The sequence below is a fragment of the Urocitellus parryii genome, chromosome X (genome assembly GCF_045843805.1).
Source record: "Urocitellus parryii isolate mUroPar1 chromosome X, mUroPar1.hap1, whole genome shotgun sequence".
NCBI lineage: Eukaryota > Metazoa > Chordata > Mammalia > Rodentia > Sciuridae > Urocitellus > Urocitellus parryii.
The window spans coordinates 30,038,938-30,054,611 of NC_135547.1; the positions used below are offsets into that span (position 1 = coordinate 30,038,938).

At 36.5% G+C, this 15,674-nt stretch overlaps 1 protein-coding gene, 1 long non-coding RNA gene and 1 other non-coding gene across 6 annotated transcripts in view; all 3 read right to left on the minus strand.

Moving 5' to 3' along the window:
* Positions 1-2,232: 2,232 nt before the first annotated feature.
* Mcts1 (MCTS1 re-initiation and release factor) lies at positions 2,233-14,975 on the minus strand. 4 transcript variants are annotated; one of them, XM_026379558.2, is made up of 6 exons: positions 14,721-14,975; positions 13,342-13,494; positions 12,717-12,814; positions 8,381-8,514; positions 6,312-6,379; positions 2,233-5,334 (listed from the first exon to the last, which is right to left on the minus strand). In XM_026379558.2, exons 2-6 carry the CDS (start codon positions 13,374-13,376, stop codon positions 5,253-5,255), a joined length of 417 nt encoding a protein of 138 aa, XP_026235343.1. In that variant the 5' UTR covers positions 13,377-13,494; positions 14,721-14,975; the 3' UTR covers positions 2,233-5,252. The 4 variants fall into 4 exon arrangements, 3 of the variants coding, with proteins under 3 accessions (XP_026235343.1, XP_026235341.1, XP_026235340.1); XM_026379556.2 differs by having other exon boundaries at positions 14,625-14,974; XM_026379555.2 differs by lacking the exon at positions 14,721-14,975 and adding an exon at positions 14,008-14,172.
* On the minus strand, positions 10,418-10,489 carry Trnav-cac (transfer RNA valine (anticodon CAC)). The gene has a single exon. It is a non-coding gene; the product is annotated as a tRNA-Val (tRNA).
* Positions 14,721-15,674, minus strand: part of LOC144250795 (uncharacterized) — a 48,343-nt gene continuing 47,389 nt past the window's right edge. Inside the window, exon 3 of the long non-coding RNA XR_013342567.1 lies at positions 14,721-14,906. This is a non-coding gene — a long non-coding RNA (uncharacterized LOC144250795). The remainder of the gene's footprint in view (positions 14,907-15,674) is intronic.

A 15,674-nucleotide genomic window follows, 5' to 3' on the forward strand; every position in this document is an offset into this window, starting at 1 on the left:
GAGAGAGAGAGAGAATTTTAATATTTATTTTTTAGTTCTGGGCAGACACAACATCATTGTTGGTATGTGGTGCTGAGGATCGAACCCGGGCCGCACGCATGCCAGGCGAGCGCGCTACCGCTTGAGCCACAGCCCCAGCCCCTATCTTTCAAATCTTTATGTTCTTGGCGGAGTTTTGAGAACATTTACAATAAACTTGAAGGAAGTCAAGTAATTCATTATGCTTTTTAAGTCTTCCATGTTCACATACTGGCTGAAATTAAAGTATTTGAAAAATTGGGGAATAAACAAAAGTAATAAAAATTATGATATATAAATTATGGGGTTTCCCCTATTTTTAGAATGTGATTTTAAAAAAGGTTTGAGTGGTTTGGTAAATTTGATTTTTTTTATTTTCTGTTTTTGCCTAAGAGATAAACCAATTTGGTATATGGGGACATGAAGAAGTTTGCTATATTTTGGAAATCATAGCCTGTTGAATTACAATCTTCCACATAAGACTGATGCCCACAGCCCAATTTTTAATTAACTACTTTTAATGGTTACCCATCTTTTACTTCGTTCCTCTAATCCAAGTCTAAATTTTAGTCATCTGAAACATCAGTTCTGTTTGGAATATTTCACAAATTGCCAAAACAATCCATCTAATTAATAATGAGGCATGCCATTCTTTGTTACAACTAGGATTTTAAGTATAAACTACTTTACTAATGCATCTCTCATTTCTCAAAGTCTTCAAGGATAAAATTTGGAATTCTTTAATTTTCACTTCAAGAGGCAAATATTAATTGTACTAATGAGTTTTTCTTTAACTTTTCCTCCTCACGACCTATTCTTAGTAAACATGATATTATTAGAAAAAATTCCATTCATCCTTCTTATTTTTTCTATGAATAAATTATATTCTCTAAAAGGCTAGCCTCTTAAACAAAGAAACCTGCCTTATAATCTCAACATTGATTTAAAAACTGGCTTCAAATCTGTTCATTCACCCCTGATCTGATGGCCTTGTGGTCCTTTACTAGTACTTAATTGGTTTTAATCAATATTGAACAAATTGATGTTATTGTTGGTCTTTCAACTCATTATTTTACCTGCCATTAAAAGTATACATACAAAGTATAAAATACATACAAAAAATAGAATACATTTACATGCATCAGCCTCCATGTTGTCAGGTATGGTTTCTTTAGGAACTGCTGCTTAAAGGCTGATATTAAGAGTACAATTATATTTAGTGTAATCTTTACTGCCTTGATACGACTAGTAACATATTAAACATAAGTGTTCTATAGGGCTTCCAAAATATTCTAACTGCCTAATTCTTATAGTTATTGAATAACTTGAGTAAGTTTCTGATTGCTTGAGACCTCAGATGTGGTTATATTGACATAGGATGCATACATTTTCACTGCTTTTCTTTCATTACAAATCTGTTTTAGTGGATACTCCTTTAGATATTGGAATCATTTTGAGTTTCTTGAAGAGCTTGAGATATATTCTCAAAATTAAGGAACCTAGATAAACAAAGTTAAAATATTTACCACATTTTGTTTGGGCATACAGTCATTTCCATTAATATATACTTGCTACATAAATATTTTCATGAATAACAAAAAGTGAATTATAATGAAATACTTCAGCAAATTTAGTGAATTGCCATTGTTATGTCTTCTTCTGAAGTACTGTACTTAGAAATAATGTATCCTCAGTTGCTGATTTGTATAGAGAGGGAACTTGGCTGGATGTAATCATTGTTTGATAAACACCATATGAACTTCTGTTTGGGGAATATCAAATCCCTCAAATTGGAAATGTTCACAATTACCCCTGGGATAAACCCAGCTGCTTTTGTTTGGGGTCCAGAAAACACAAAAAGACAAGAGAGAAAATGAAAGAAAAAAATGCAGCTGCCAACAGAATGCCACCAAACCACTGTTAACAGTCTGCCAGAGAGGACTGGTCAGGCAGAGGCTGGACAATGGGACAACCATCAGAACTGGAACAATGAATTGTTGCAACTACAAAATATTCGGACTTTTTAGCCTCATATTGAGTACAACCTAAGGACTATTTTTGTGTTTGGTTCATGTGTAATTTGCAAGTTTTGGTGACTGAAATTGTAAAAGCATTTATAAATTCCTACTGACTTCATACTGGTGTTAGGCTGCCACCATTACCCAGATTTTTTTAAAATATGAATTTTCTTTCTTTCTTTTTTTTTGGGGGGGGGGGTAACAGGGATTGAACCCAGCGGCACTTAACCACTGAGCCACATCCCCAGCCCTTTTTATTTTTAGACAGGGTCTCCCTAAGTTACTCAGGGCCTTGCTAAATTGCTGAGGCTGGCTTTGAACTTGCTCAACCTCCCAGCCACCGTGCACAGCTTAAATTTTCTTTACTAACTAGACTGGAAGCTTCTTAAGGGCAGCTACTAGTGTATTATTCATCTTTGTGCCACATCACCTAAAATCTAGTAGATAATAAATACCCACTGAGCTAAATTGACATTGGCTAAGTAAAAGTGATTAAAATACATAGGCATGGCTAGCTGGTAAAGTGGTTTGACACAAAATTAATTTTGAAACTTAAAATGAACTGGAAACACATTGCTTGAGAGAAAACAGGCTCTCCCTGTATTCCTACTCTTGGGGATATGGGTAAACAAGTTTCCTTCAACCACAGTATCTAAAGAGGCTGATATACCTGCTAGTTTAACCTCTCTGAATCGGCTTCCATGCATGACCTAATGTTGAGAAGCTGAAAAAGCCTGTACATTTAGAGTGATAACCCTGATTAAAACAAATGGATGAGCTGAGGACTCAGACCCAGGGGAGGTAGGGAACATACATATTTAGTACACATCACCAAGGCAACATATTCAGTGTACCTCAGCATAGTAGAAAAACAAGCACAGATGTTGATGTTGAATATTTAAAAAGTGTTCTCTATACCTCACTGTACTAATGGTTAGATACAAGGATAAATCATTTCAAAAACCAGGCAATAAAAAGTTGTAACTTCTCCAATATGTGTTTGTGTGTACTTTGTTTTTCATTGCTAACTCTTCACAGGTAATCTTGGCCAATTAATGTTATCTAAGCATCAAAAACAAAAGTTCAGGGCTGGAGTTGTACTCAGTGGTAGAGTGCCTGCCTGGCATATATGAGGCCCTGGATTCGATCCTCAGCACTGCAAAAAGATACAAGTTCAAAACTTGGCTTTGATACAAATGATACATATATTCTTTTTAGGAATATAAGCTACAGATCTCAAATAGTGTGTTTCCTCCCCCAAATGGGGAGACAACAGATTCTGAAACCAGTAAGCTGGCATATATCTGATGAAGACACCTCTCCTGAGAGATGATTTCTAACTATATTACTGATGAGACTATTTATACTTTTATATACCAGGAATAATAAACCAAAACAATATGCTAAGTTCAAGAATATAACTGGTATACCAAAAGGAAAATATTATACATAGAACTTGAAAAGGATACAGGAAGTAAAATATCAGGGCATTTTTACAGAAATATCTTAGAAAAGATGAGACTTTAGCAGATAAGCATTCTAAGTAATAATGAAGCAGGAAAAATTCTCCAAAACTTAAACCAGCCCAGATGAAATATTATCCCAAGTTATCAACCTTTGTTTACTTTTTCCATGTTTACCAAGAAATGTTCTAGTTACTACTGTTTACCCTAGGTAGACCTATTGCTATAAATCAATACATTTACATTCTACCTGGGAAATCTCCAAGTCTTACAAGTTTCATCAGTGAGAAATGATTTCTTAATCTGAGGGTCAGACTCTGGATCTATATTCACCTATGTGAGACCCAGAGAGGCTGAGCTGGAACAGCCAGCAGAATAATCTCTCTCTTTTTACTATCCACCCTCACCTTTCTCACCAACTTCTAACTGTAACACGATTCACCAAAATCTTGTAAATGTCTGTATCCATCTGAAAAATAAAATCACATGTCATCTATTGGTAAACAACCAAATGCAGATGGCTGAGACACTAATATAATAGCAAGGTTATGAGGAGGAAAGGCCTTTATCACTAAACAAATTCACAGCTGCTTTTTAAGCTCTCAAAACAAATTACTATTCTTATTAAAGTAGATCCATGGCCCTTAGGAAAGGAGATTCATAGTCTTTGGGGAATAAGGTGGGGACCCGAATGTGGAAGTTGTGAGTGTCCTTTGGTATGATTTTACTTAAGGCACTAAAATAATTGAACCTTAATCTGATTCAGCCTTCAATGTGTACATAGGATACATAGGGGACATAAAACTTATGTTATATGACTTCATAGTGCTACAAAATCCAGAATGTATGGGAAAACTTTACAAATGAACTACACTTCTTAAATAATTACTTCAATGGATAGGGCTGGGAACAGAGCTCAGCAATAGAGCACTTGCCTAGCATGTGCAAGGCCTTTGGGTTTGATCCCTAGCACTATAAACCAACCAAACAAACAAAAAGCTGAGATGTAATTTAAAGGATAAAAGGAGAGGAATTTACAACAACGATATGCAACATACACATCTTATCTGTTACCTACTTCAAGCAAACCAACAACTAATAAAATTTAAAGAGAGACAACTGAGGGAATTTGAATAGTTTAGATGATCATATTAGGAAATAGTTAAAATTTTTTAGGTGGGATCATGCTATTATGGTTATTTTTATCTTTTAAAGATACATATTAATGTAGTTATTGATGGCCAAAAATTAAAGCTGGGTGATGGATAAAAAGGGCCCATTATACTATTTCCCATGCTTTTGAATATGTTAGGAACTTTCCATAATGAAAATTTAAACAACAACAAACAAACACACACAGGAATACACACACAGACACAAAAGTACTGCTGGGTGACCTGGGATAACAGTATAAAATTCCCAGTCTGGCTTTTAGCCCCATTAACTTGACAAATTATTTGGGGGTCACCATAAACTGGCAAGTTCAGTTACCAATTCATCTTCTATCATTAACCTTATAGGACATTAAGTTGTCTGTTTAGTTAGTTACCAAATACCCTTTAATGTCCAAGTGTGCTACCCAATTCTGAGTTTAAGAAAAATTAAAATAATTTCTGAAGCTAACAGAATTTTAGCATCTGTAGAATTTATTCAGCATAACCACAGAGGCATTGTCTTCATGCTGTCACACACAGACACAAACACAGATACAGCACAATATCCATATTTAGCCCAAGTGCATTCCTTCTGAGGATCACTTATATGTCTTCATATGCCACAGCCCATCATTTAAATAATGGATATTTTCAATGCCAATTCCTTTGTTGACTTTCTCGCTGTAGAAGGGGAAAAACACATAAACACATTTTTATAGTTTTATTCATGGCAAACAAAGTGCAATGTTATTTTCTAGTTATTGAGACACATGTAGGGAATTTATTTTTGTTACACTTATTATCTATTTTAGGCTCATTACTCTGCTTCAGTTCATGTTGTAAAGTGATTTAAGCAATCTAACTAGTGAGCCTATACAAACTCAGTAATCATATCACAAGACCAGGAGAATATCAAAGTATTAAACCTTAAAACAAAATTAATAGTACTAATTTTGCTCATCAAATGGGTTCCAAACTTTTAAAATATATTGCCTATATTTTGGTAAAATACATTTAAAAGTTCTAATATTCTACATTTCATATACTACCAAGTTAGAATCTAAGACAAATATTACATAGTGCTGAACTGTGTCACTTTTAAAAGCTAGCAGCAAAACATATTTTCCCCTCTCAATTTGTAAGATATTAAATAAAAATTCCTAAAGTACCATATATACATATAAAACACCTGTGTAGGCACATGGGTTCTTTTCATAGTACTTAAGAAAGAATGTGGGGGCTGGGGATATAGCTCAGTTGGTAGAGTGCTTGCCTAGCATGCATAAGGCCCTGGGTTCAATCCCCGGCAACACACACACACACACACAAAAAAAAAAAAAAAAAAAAGGAAAAAAGAAAGAATGGGGTTGGGGATATAGCTCAGCTGATAGAGTGCTTGCCTCACATACACAAGGCCCTGGGTTCAATCCCCAGCACCACAAAAAAAAAAAAAAAAAAAAAAAGAAGAAGAAGAAGAATGCAATACTGAAGACAAAAGAGGCTTCAGTGGCTTTCTAAATGTTAGGAAACATCAAAAATTAGGCTTCTGTGCTTAGTAATTTGTAAGATGTGGTATGAATGAGCAAATTTCATCTGTAATTCTGATACCTCCTAGGCTCCATATCTCAAAAGCTAAGGGGGCCTAAAGTGAGACTTACATATCTTCTGCAGACATCTTCATGACTCCAACACATAGAGCATGCTGTTTTCCTTCTGCCATGATTGCCTGAAAACACATAGCTAAGAAAACTATCTCTCAAAATGCCTTGCAGGGAGGGAAATGTGTCAAGTATTACTTGTGTTAATAGTTAGCCACTTTGAACCCATCTTGTGTCCTCTCCTGACTACTGACTCCATGAGGGCAGGGGATATGAGCACATTCAAGAAATGTTAAATAAAAATGTTCTTAATTATCATTTTGGTTAAGTCAAATATTAATACTACATACCATGCTAACAAAACCATGTCATACAAAAAACGATAAAATTTCTTGCACATAAATAAATATCAATTATTTTAGTGTCTGTCTTGTTTTTTCTTTTTTATTGGTGCATTATTACCAAACAGTGGGATAACTTGCATTCTACTATTTTGACCATTGAATGGTGGCTTTATGTAAAGTACACATTGAAGTAACAATTGTAGCTGGGTATAGTGGCACGTACCTGTAATCCCAGCTACACAAGAGCATCACTAGAGCCCATGGAGTCCAAGATCAGCCTGGGCAACACAGTGAGACCTTGTCTCAAAAAAAAAACAAATAAAGTATTAAGGAGCTGAGGATATACAGCTCAGATGGTAGAGTGCTTGCCCTGCATATACAAGGGCCTGGGTTCAAATCCCAGCACCCCCACCCACCCACCAAAAACAATGTCTAGTACTAGGAAAATGTTCCACTTAAAGGAAAGTCCAAAACTAAAAACCTACCAACACTTAGAGAAATCATACACATGAAAAAGAATACTTTTCTCCATTAGTTTTCAATTCATTCAATGTTCCACAAATATTTGAGCACCCATTATGTGAATAGTATCTATAAAACACAAGTTGTTCCTAAAAGAAAACACACAACTTATTCTAACCTTTAGCTAAAACTGCCAAAACAGAGGATAGCCTCTTTTGAGCACAGGACATACTCAACAATTTCCCTATTTCTTAACCTGAGGCAAATGGCCACTTTGCCTATGGCAAAGGAGATGACCTCCTGGTACAGACTCGTTGACAAAAATCTATTTAATCCAGAATATAGTTGAAATAGCACTACATAGAGAAATACAAATAATGCAGAATTATTCAACTATGTCAGGAGTTGAATAGATCCTTATATCTACTTGGGAGCTAGGTGTAGTGGTGCATGCCTTTAATCATAGCTTCTTAGGAAGCTGAAGCAGTAGGATCACAAATTAATTTGAGGACATCCTGTGCAAATTGGTAAAACCCTGTCTTAAAAAAAAAATTAAAAAGCTAGGGACAGGGGGCTGGGGATTTGGCTCAAGCGGTAGCACACTCGCCTGGCATGCGTGCGGCCCAGGTTCGATCCTCAGCACCACATACAAACAAAGATGTTGTGTCCGCCAAAAACTAAAAAATAAATAAATAAAAAGGCTAGGGACATAGCTTGGCGATAAAGTGCCCCTGGTTTCAATCCCCAATAAGAGAGGTAAGTTAATGTCCAAAATACTAATCCACTCATATCACCTGTATTCTTCTGATTAGTAATCAAAAGTTAGATTGTATCCTGAATCTAGTAACAATAAGCCCTAACTGGGCTGGGTTGCAATGCAGCTGTGATTTTTGTTTCTCTGCACTGGGGAATGAACTCAGGGGCACTCTATCACTGAGAAACATACACCCATCCTCTCCCCAGACACATTTTTTTGGGGACAGGGTCTCCCTAAGTTGCCAAGGCGGACCACCTTGTGATCCTCGCACCTAAGCCTCCCAAGTAGCTGAGATTACAGAATGCACTGCTACCCAGCAGCTGTGACTTATAATATATAACTTGATTCCATTTAATTTCTATGAAACTACCTCAAATGAAACAATTTCGAATCAAGAAATAAAAAGTTACTCTCATTACTTCTACTATAATCAGAAAGGCATGAACAACAGGAACAGTATCCTCTAAAAAAGTACATATAATGTGTTCTCTTAGATGATAGATCATTCATTAATGACAAGAACACAATGAATACATTTTTTAGCAGTTAGAGCCTGGGAAGGATACAACAATGGTATCTACTGCAGCAGGGTAAAGCTTAGCTCCAGGAGAAGTTAAGCCTGGACACATGATATTTGCTCCACTGAGTACAAATTTGATGGCTCCTTTATCAACCTGCTGGTGTGGCAGAATAAAAGGATCTAGAAGAGAAGAAATAAATTATATAAATTAATAAGACTGAAATAAACTGAGATCAACCTAAATGTCTAACAATAAGGTAAAGATAAATGACTTAAGGTATGTCTATGAAAAAGTCATACACATATATAATAGAACATTGTTTTTAGAGAACACTGAATGCCCTAGGAAATGTTAATGATAAATGAAGAAAGCAGAATAAAAAACTGAAAAATACCAGAGGTTACTAGGGGTCAGGGTAGGGGAGAAGGAGGAAGGATGAATAGGTAGCATACCAGGAATGTTTTACTATATGATGCTGTAACACTGGATACTGGACACTATGTATCTGGCAAAACCACAGAACTGAACAAAAGGAAGAGTAAACCTGAATTTAAACTATAGACTTTCATTAATAATAATGCATCAGTATCCGTTCAGAAATTGTAACTGTATAGTACCAATGTAAGATGTTAGTAATAGGGGAAACTACATTTAAAAAGAGCCCAATCTTGGGCTGGGGATGTGGCTCAAGCGGTAGCGTGCTCGCCTGGCATGCATGCGGCCCGGGTTCGATCCTCAGCACCACATACCAACAAAGATGTTGTGTCCGCCGAGAACTAAAAAATAAATATTAAAAATTCTCTCTCTCTCTCCCCTCTCTCACTCTCTCTTAAAAAAAAATTTTTAAAAAAAGAGCCCAATCTTAAGAGGACAAACAGGCTGGGGGTATAGTACAGTGGTGGAGTGCATACTTAGTATGCACAAGGCCTCAGGTTCAATCCCTAGCACCAAAATAAGCATTTACACATATTACAGAAAATAATTGGATGTAAGTAATAATTGGATGTAAGTAATCCAACATGCTAACAATAGTCAACTCTAGGTCATAGAAATAAGTAATTATTGGTTATTTCTGTATTTACCAAAATATGTGCACATATCCTCTTGTAATCTTAAAAAAATGCATGTGTGTGATGTCTACTAATAACTCATAACCAAGTAGTTAAAGGATCCCTAGAGGGTTTCAAACAATGGGAGAAAAACTTTTTAAGCTTTTCAGCACTCTCTAGAAATGACAATAATAGGTAAAATTTCTTAATTTTAATGTCTTACCACTAGATTTCTCACTAGTGGAAGAACAGATTAAGTCTTTTTCTTATTAAGATCACAGATTAGCCAAGCGTGGTGGCACATGCCTGTAATCCCAGCAACTGGAGAAGCTGAGACAAGAGGATAGCAAGTTCAAAGCTAGCCTCAGCAACTTAGTGAGGCCTTAAAGCAACTTAAAGAGACAACATCTCTAAATAAAAAAATAAAAAGGGCTGGGGATGTGGCTCAATAGTTAAGCACCCCTGGGTTCAATTCTCAGTACTAAAAACAAAAACAAAAAAGATCAGATTAATTTAAACATAGCACCAAAGTAATTGAAATAACTATTGTTAGTGTATTGGATTACTTACATCCAATTATTACTAAAGTACAAAAACAAGGGAACCTGACTGAATGTATTCACTACTCACAAACCATAATTTGTTTCTTAGATCTTCAACCTCATTAATAACAGTCCCTTGATGATGATGATGATAATCATGATAAGTAGTAGTAAACACTTATTGAACAATTACTACTTCACTGTAATAGTTGTCATATAATGAATGCCTGCTGCTTTCCAGGCATTATGTTAGGTATATTATATGCACTGTCTCATTTAATCCTCACAACCCACAGGAGATACACAATTTTTTTAAAAAAATATTTATTTATTTAGTCAGTCAGTCTTAGGTGGATACAATATCTTTATTTTATTTTTATGTGGTGCTGAGGATCGAACCCAGTGCCTCTCACGTGCTAGGCAAGTACTCTTGAACCACAATCCCAGCCCAGGAGACACATAATTATAGTATCCGTTTTGTGTCTATGTGTGTGGGACTGGGGATTGAACCCAGGACCTTGTGCATGTGAGGCAAGCACTCTACCAACTGAGCTATATCCCCAGCCCACTTTAGTGTCCCATTTTTAAAGATAAGAAAACAAAGCTTGAAGAGGGTAAGTGACTTGCCAAATGATATGTACCCGGAATAGAATCCATGTTCATGTTTTAAACCACCATATTATTCTATTTTTTACAAAATATTTTTAGTTGTAGATGGATACAATATCTTTATTTATTTATTTTCATGTGGTGCTAAGGCTCGAACCCAGTGCCTCATACATGCTAGGCAAGTGCTCTACCAGTAAGCCACAACCCCAGCCACTTATTCTACTTTTTCTTTTTTGGGAGGGTATCAGGGATTGAACTCAGGGGCACTCAGCCACTGAGCAACATCCCCAGCCCTATTTTGTATTTTATTTAGAGACAGGATCTCTCTGAGCTGCTTAGCACCTCACTAAATTGCTGAGGTTGGCACTGAACTCGCAATCCTCCTGTCTCAGCCTCCCAAGCCACTGGGATTACAGGCATGCTCCATGGTCCCAGTCCTTATTCTACTTTTTGCATAAAAATAAGAAAGATGTTCTAAAAGGCTGATCCCATACAATACTATTAAATAGGAACATCCTTTTCCCCAAATTTATGATAATGCTCAATTTATAGAAAAATTGAAAGAATAGCTGGACACTATCCACCTACATCTAATAATTATTCATTAACACTGTGCTTTATTCGCTTTATCTCTATTTATACACACATATTTTCTTCTATCATTTGAAAGTTAGTTCAGACATAATGCCTCATCATAAATAAGCAAACCTAAGAATAAAGCCATTCTATACCACCACAATTCTATCGTCATACCTAAAATTTAATAATTCTACTTTACCATTTTAGAGCCAAACCATATTCAAATTTCCCCAATAGTTCAGGAAAGTCTTTTACATTTTGGGGGGAGAGGCTTGAATTTTTGTTGGTTTTTCAAAACAGAAATACATCTGATTTTGTCTCTGCTCATAGTTTAATAGCCATATCAAAATGTCTTAATGTCCCCAAAATATTCTCATTTAAAAATTTTTCTTTGGGCTGGGGATGTGGCTCAAGCAGTAGCGCGCTTGCCTGGCATGCGTGGGGCACTGGGTTAGATCCTCAGCACCACATAAAATGTTGTATCCACCGAAAACTAAGAAATAAATGTTAAAAAATTCTCTCTCTCTCTCTCTCTCTCTCTCTGTAAAAAAAAAAAAAAAATTTCTTGTTGCATCAAGACTTGATTTCACTCCATCAGTTTTTTTGTAACCTGACAAAACCAATACTTAATCAAATAATTCTAACTATTCCCTTGGTTTTTTGTTGCTATTTTTGTTTTTGGTACCAAGGAGTGAATCCAGGGGTAGTTAACCACTGAGCCACATCCCTAGCCCTTTTTTGTATTTTATTTAGAGACAGGGTCTCACTAAATTGCTGAGGCTGTTTTGAACTTTGAACTCAGGATCCTCCTGCCTCAGCCTCCTGCTGGGATTATAGGCATGCACCACCACACCTGGTGTAACTATTCCCTTATAAAGACTTGCCTAACAGATTTCTCCTGACCTCTGTACCACTAAGTAATTTCAAATTTATCTCCTCTTACCAAAAAGCCAAATTCATTCAGTCAACAACAACAGAGCCTGCCATTCATTCCCTTTCCTTCTGCCTCTTGGCCAGAATACCAGACTAAAAAACAGAAATTTTGCTTCCCATTTTGAAAACCTCTTATGTACACTGACATTATATCTTCCATGATTTTCTTCTGTAATATACTCAAATAACTATAAATGTGGGTATGAAATAAACAGTATTTGGTTTCACAACATCTGATCATGACACTCAACTAGTAATAACTGGGACTCCCACATTTAGCCAGTGCTCTCCTATATACAGAATTATCTCTACTGACCATTATCACAGTTTATGGCTACATATTTGTGTGATTATCTAATTGCTGTCTATTCTCTCAGCTAGCTTCATAAGGACAGGACCATGTTTGTCTTTGCTTCAAGTAGTATTCTCAGATCCTAACTTAGTGCCTGGCATATAGTAAGTTCAATAAATATTTGTTGAATGAATGAAGGCTTTTTTCTTGGGCTTTCTGGAATGCAAAATTGGAGATTTTGCATTTTTCTGATTTACCGCAAGATGGGCATTCACTTTAGCTTTATATTCCTTATTATTTAGTATTAATAAATAACAAATTAACTATCAGCAGTCACTTTCAACACCTTTCAAATGTGCATTTCTAATGAGACTTACATTTGTGAAGTAACCTTAGGGTTGGATAAAAAGGTCCTTCTCTTTGTCTAAAAAATAGTAATTCTCCGTTTACTGTAAGGATTTCTATATGTTCATGGCTATAAGACAAATGTCACAAAGTACCAAGTTAGATATTCTTTCGAAAACGAATGTAAATAAAATATCCTTTAAAATTTACAACATGAAATAAGCATATACAGAGATATAGTAAACTTTTAAATAAAGATCCTGGCCAAAAAACATTGTTCACACTGTTTTTCCTATAGTATCAGTCCAGTAGAGAAAATATGTCCTGCTACAACCAATTTTATTTTACATTTTATTATTTGAATTCTATTGTTAGATAATAAAACATATCTCTAAAAAAAAACAAACAGGAATAAGTTCAACTCTAAATTTACAATGTAATCCTTTAATAAAACAATCAATACATAAAACCACACTTTTCATGCATATAGGAAATATCTGAAAATACAAATACATGATATTTTATTGTCACTGTGTCTATTATTATCATTAATCTATCAATAGTTAATGTGAAAATAATTTCATTTAGAATAAGAGCAACATAAACATTAAACATTCAGCTACTCTAAGCTTTACACAGAGAAAAGCAAAGACTTACCATCGCACTATTTTGACAGGATCTTTCTTAGGCATGATTTGATTAAGCCATGGTTCAATACCTGGAAATTGCTCTATCAACTGGTTCTTAATACCCTTAATAACAGATGTTTTCAGCTGGATGCAGTTGGACACATTTTCTTTTTCATCAAACCTGCCAAGTGATTTTTGCAAGAAAAAAAAAAAAGGCATTGCTAAGCAAAACTATTAGAATATCTAAAGATTACTGTTCTAATTGGGTAATCTATTGGCCATCTATTCCCAAGATAGTATTCAATCCTTAGAATAACTATGAAATAAACTGTTTTTTGAAACACCATTTCCCTTTTTTGCCCAATACAAAACCATGTTTTAATAATAAATTGTCACATATATAGCAATTAGCTGGGGGAAGGGGTTATGGATAAAACACAGTTTGCACTATAATCTGTAATCAGCTACCTAATCTTACTCAAAGGAAGAAACATATTCCCATAAATAATAAAACCTGTTAAGAAAAAAAAAAGCCTTAAGCATTAAGTTGCAAAAGGCCAAAACCAAGCATAACACAGAAAAATCAGCTGTTCTTAGGCAGTGTAATCTGCTAACATTTTTTTAAAGTGGTGAAGATGATATAATTTTTAAGATCCCTATCTATTTTTCTCAAATTTTCATGCACAAAACCCACCTTCCTTTGCCCATGTTCCCCTTTGCTTTTTGCCTCTACCAAATGTGGAAGGTAAACCCACTAGGTAGGTTCCCAAGGAATTCTGTCTTCCTTACACTGAATAGCCTACGGGGCAATCACGTTATTTCCAAGACAAGGTTAATCTGGCAGCTAGGCAATAGGCATGACAGGCCGCTTGCTTCCTGTCACCCACACTCCTTCACTCCCATGACCCAGGAAGTCAAGCCTTCCTTTATTCAGTTCATAACTAATAAACATATGGCAGCGAGTGCAGGGCTCCCCTCTCACCTAAAGAGGATATGCCCCTAAATCACAGTGCAAGAATGTGATTGGTAGAACCCTAGGAATGGCGATAGATTGGGGGGGGGGGGGCAAAAGAAGAGAGTTAAGGAGAAAGAAAATGGGAGTGGAGGGACCGAAGCCAGATTGAGGATTAGGGATTGAAAATTTAAAGAAGTGTTGCAAGTTGCGAGTGAGAGCATATACTATAGAAAACCTTAGGGAGTCAGGATGGCAGGGGCGGGGGAGAGAGAAAGAGGATTGTTGCTCTCGCCCTCTTCCCCACCCCACTCCCACCGCCTTTGTGAGCAGCCTATGGAGGCCACACATGTCCTTACTTCTTGAACATGATCCAAGGTGAAGGGGGCGACGATAGGGAAGGGCCCGGAAAGGGAAAGAAATTGAATTAGCAAGGGTCCGGCAGATCCCCTTACACGAGGAAGGCCGGCACTGAGAGTCGGAGCTGTTGTCGTTATCCGGAAGGTGAACAAGCCAGACGCGCTTTACGGCTCTCAGTGAAATCTGACGACTTCCGCTCCTCTGAACTCCACGTCGGCACTCTCACAGGCTCCTTTTGGGTAACCGATTCTTCTCCATTGCGGACAGCTGAAAGGGCGGGACTTGAGAAGGAAGAAGTGTTAGAACAGTTCTTTCTTGTTGCAGGAAGGAAGAATGGAGGAGGCGGGGAATCCACCAAAACAGCCTTTATAACAGTTGCGTCAGTTACGGGTTCCTCAAAGGGTCAAGATTCGTCCACGCTTTGGTGGAACCTACGTTTAACTTCTTTTTTTTTTTTTTTAAAGTGGGTCTGTTTTTTTCCCTGAGACACCCAAATGGATTACTGCATACCAACCAGCACAAACTCAAGCAAGTCTCATAGCTTCATGTTAATATACTGGTATGGTTTTCAAGTTTAGCAAATAAAAATGCAAGACTCCTAAATTTGAATTTCAGATAAACAATGAATACTTTTCTAATGTAAGTATATCTGATATTTGAACATACTTACACTGAAAATATATAGTACTCAATTGTCTTAATCTAATTGAGCATCCTGTTTGTTATCTAGTAACTCCACTAACCACAGTAAGGTACCCCCATTGAATTTTTTTGGGGGGTGGGGGTACCGGAGATTGAACCCAGGGGCACTCAGCCACTGAGCCACATCCCAGCCCTACTGTGTATTTTATTTAGAAACAGGGTCTTACCGAGTTGCTTAGCACCTCACTTCTGCTGAGGCTGGCTTTGAACTCACAATCCTCCTGCCTCAGCCTCCCGAGCCGCTAGGATTACAGGCATGCGCCACCACGCCCAACCCCCCATAGAATTATTAAATAAAAGTCACCAGGTTCCAGTCCTCTACCTCCCCATACTTAAAAGTTGAACTA